This window comes from Uloborus diversus, chromosome 9 (assembly GCF_026930045.1).
Source record: "Uloborus diversus isolate 005 chromosome 9, Udiv.v.3.1, whole genome shotgun sequence".
In the NCBI taxonomy this organism is placed as follows: domain Eukaryota; kingdom Metazoa; phylum Arthropoda; class Arachnida; order Araneae; family Uloboridae; genus Uloborus; species Uloborus diversus.
In genome coordinates, this window is record NC_072739.1 from 77,744,414 (window position 1) to 77,748,398 (window position 3,985).

At 32.8% G+C, this 3,985-nt stretch overlaps 1 protein-coding gene across 1 annotated transcript; it reads right to left on the reverse strand.

The window, feature by feature from the left end:
• Positions 1–1,832: 1,832 nt before the first annotated feature.
• LOC129230328 (uncharacterized protein K02A2.6-like) lies at positions 1,833–3,635 on the reverse strand. The gene has a single exon (XM_054864727.1). The coding sequence runs from the start codon at positions 3,633–3,635 to the stop codon at positions 1,833–1,835; it is 1,803 nt and encodes a 600-aa protein (XP_054720702.1).
• Positions 3,636–3,985: the final 350 nt, after the last annotated feature.

Consider the following 3,985-nt stretch of genomic DNA (forward strand, 5'->3'; position numbering starts at 1 on the left):
TGAAATAAGATTTTTGATAATCCTGATACTTTTTTTCTTTTAACAAATGATTACTTCTAACCTTCGTAATAGCAGTTTGTGGCAAATAGCCAAAAATTAACTCTGCAGGAGTTTTTAGCGTTACTGATGAAGGAGTATTCCTATAAGCAAAAAGTGCCGAATCTAATCTATATTGAAAATTATCATATTTACGATCAGAAAATGTTTGTCTTTTCAACATGTTTTTAACAATAGATACTGAATTTTCCGCTGCACCATTAGAATTTGGATGATATGGTGGAGAATTTACTGGATTAATCCCGTTGGATTTAAAAAACTTTAAAATTAAGTCAGATTTAAATTGCTGAGCATTATCAGATACTACATCACTTGGTAAGCCAAAACAAGCAAATAATTTTCGTAATTGTGTTATTGTCGACTTTGAATCAATGCTATTTACTACAGATACGTCGATCCCTTTCGAATAGGAATCTTTAACAATTAAAAGATTTTTACCCTCAAATTCCGCAAAGTCTATGTGTATTCTTTCAAAAGGCTTGCCAGTTAAAGGCCAAAAATTTGATTTTACTTTTGGAGTTGAAGGTCTTGTGAGTTGGCAAGGTATACATTTATTTACAAAATTTTCAATAAACTGATCAATTTTTGGGAACCAAAAATAAGCTCTAGCCAACTGCTTCATTCTAAAAATACCTGGATGTTCATTGTGAAGAAGCTCCAGCACTTTTTTATGCCATATTTCAGGAACCACTAACCTATTTGCTCGAAGTAAACAATTTCCTTCAACACTTAATTCATTCTTTACCTTTTTGAATTCATTAAGATTTTCTTCAACATCAGTAGGCCAACCAAACTTAGTGTAATTCAACACTTTTGATAAACAAGGATCAAGAGATGTTGCTCTCTGAATATCATCAATTTTTAAATTTTCAAAATCAGAAAAGAAACATATGAAATGTGTGAACTCATCAATTGGTTCATCATCTTTACATGGTAATCGAGATAGTGCATCAGCGAGCAACAACTCTGTACCCTTTTTATGCCTTATTACATAATCATAATTTGAAAGGATTATGGCCCATCTTTGCATTCTCGCGTTAACCATAGTTGGTACAGGTTTATTATGACCAAATAATGTTAACAATGGCCTAGAGTCTGTCTCGATGGTGAATTTTTGACCTTGTAAAAATTTATTAAACTTTTTTATACCAAAAATTATGGCCAAAGCCTCTTTATGCACTTGAGCATAATTTCTTTCAGCTTTACTCAAAGTTTTGGAAGCGAAAAAAATTGGTCGAAGCTCACCGCCAGGAAATTCATGACACAAGACAGCCCCCACGCCATAGTCTGATGCATCACATTGCAAAACTATTGGTTTTGCCATATCAAAATGAACCAAGATATTATGCTTTTTTAACAAAGTTTTGCTATGTTCAAAAACTTTTACACAATTTTTATCAAATTTCCACTTAACATCTTTTTCAAGTAATTTATAAAGTGGACGAAGAGTATTAGATAAATTTGGAATAAAATGAGAATAATACCCTAATAATCCAAGATAACTTTTCAGTTCAGTACAATTTGTAGGCACCGAAGCTTGATATATATCATTACACTTTTCATCTAAAGGATGGACACCAGTGAAATCTTTCTTATGCCCTAGAACTTGAATACTGTCTTTAAAGAATTCACATTTAGAAAGATTTATCTTAACATTGTAAGAATTTAGCCTATCCAAAACAATTTCAGTTCTTTTTATACATTCTTCTTTTGTATTTGCCCTTATAAATAAATCATCTATGTAACAATTTGTATACGAAAAATCTTTCAATATTTCATCCATCTTTTGTTGGAAAAGAAGCTGATTTGATCCCAAAAGGAAGTTTAGAATACCTGAGTAAACCTCTGGGGGTATTTAATGTTAGCAATTCCTGTGATTCAGGGCTAATTTGAATCTGATGGAAAGCTTTTGATAAGTCTATTTTAGAAAAATATTTCCCACTTCCCATACTAGTTATAATTTCTTCCTGAGATGGTAGAGGATAAAATTGAGTTTCACAAAACTTGTTGACAGTAAGTGAAAAATCCCCGCAAATTCTAACAGCTTCCCTACCATTTCCATCAAGTTTGGGAACAGCAACTATTGGTGTTGCCCATTTGGAATGACCAACAGGGTACAAAACACCATTGTTAATAAGAGTATCCAACTCCTTATCAACAAGATTTCTTAAAGCATAAGGGACTGGTCTACTTTTGCAAAAAATGGGAATAGTTTCCGATTTCATTGCTATATTAATAGGTACACCCAAAATACCAGTTGTATCATTTAAATTAAAACAATTTGGATATTTATGCTTAAAATACTCAACAGTAGAAGAAACATTATCAAAATTTACATTTTTATCAAATACCATATTTATACAATCATCAATCTTAATTTTCAATATTTTGATCCATTTTCTACCTAACAAAATAGGCTTATTATCATTATCACAATCAACCACAATTAATGGTAAACTGTAACACTTATTCAAATAAATTACGGGTACATCATAATTTCCTACAATTTTTAAATCATTGTTAGTGTAAGATTTCAATATTGGGGCTGGTTTCGACTCTATGTAATTTAATTTCAATTTTTTAAATTTATTTAACGAAATAATTGAATATTCACTGCCAGTGTCAATTTGCATATTCACTTTCACCCCATTGATATGAACATTAGTAGTGTATGGGTTAACGCTACCCAAATTCTTAGACATAACAATGTTATTCAAATGTTCTGATTGTTCACTCACACTTACGTTACCCGAATTTTTAGAAAAAATGTTATTCAAATAAGGTTCTGGTTTATCACTTACATTTGCAGCACCTTCAAGAAAATTCGTATTTGAAGCTTTACATGCAGGCTTAATGTGACCCTTTACACCACATTGATAACACGTAGCATTCTTGAATTTACACTCTCCTCTGTGAAATTTAGCACAGTGCTTGCACGATTTTATTACTTTTGTAATTTGATGAGGATATGTTGGCTTTCCAAAATTCTTCCGTGTCGAATCTTTTGGTTTTACTTTCTTATACTCATGAATTTTGAGGACGCTTTGATTTTCTTCTTTTAGTGACTTGGTCTCTCTAGATGCTGTTTCCATAGCAAGAGCCAGTTCAGAAGCTTTAGCAAAATCAACGTCTTTTTCACTGAGTAATTTGTTTTGAATTTGTTCGGACTGTAATCCACAAACCAATTTATCTCGAAGTGCGTCGTTTAGAAATGCACCGAAGTTGCACTTGCTGGCGAGTTCCTTTATTTTTACAATGAACGTTGAAATATCTTCATTACCTTGTTTGAGATTGTAGAAGCGAAACCTTTCCATAATGGTTGAAGAAGCCGGGGAATAGTAATCGGTTAAAACTTTCACAATGTCGGCATATTTTACATCTTTTATTTCTTTCGGCTGAAGTAAGTTGCGAAGCAATGAGAAGGTCTTCTTTCCAATTGCAGTCAACAAAAGGGCACGCTTTTCATCGTCGGAAGTGATTTTGTTGGCCTCGAAGAAAAAATCCGCTCTCATGAGGTATTCCACAAAGTTGTCCCCTTCGACGAAACTTTGCAAATGAGCAATACCAGTGTTCGGCATCTTATTGTAATATTTTCCAATTTACTCGTCGCCAATGTTGTAGTATGTATGGAGAGAGGTGACACTTGGTTATAACATTACATTTATTCTCAAAGGTAGTTAAAATAAGAACATTAACAAGAACAAGAAACCTGGAACAAGATACGCAATAAGTACACAACTGAGATTCAACATGGCCGATTCCTTCAGTTCACTTCTTCATTTTATCTGTTGAGTGCTATTCAATGTTGCCAGATATGACACATATGTACCTAAGTATATATAGATAACCAAATATCCATTTTGAACGCCTCCTCAGTTAATTATCGCAAATTCTCTTGTGATTTCTTCATGCGCGTAAACTTGCGTCA

Excerpts from the sequence above, each read along its gene's own strand:
- LOC129230328 (XM_054864727.1), bottom strand. The coding sequence starts at position 3,635 with ATGCCGAACACTGGTATTGCTCATTTGCAAAGTTTCGTCGAAGGGGAC.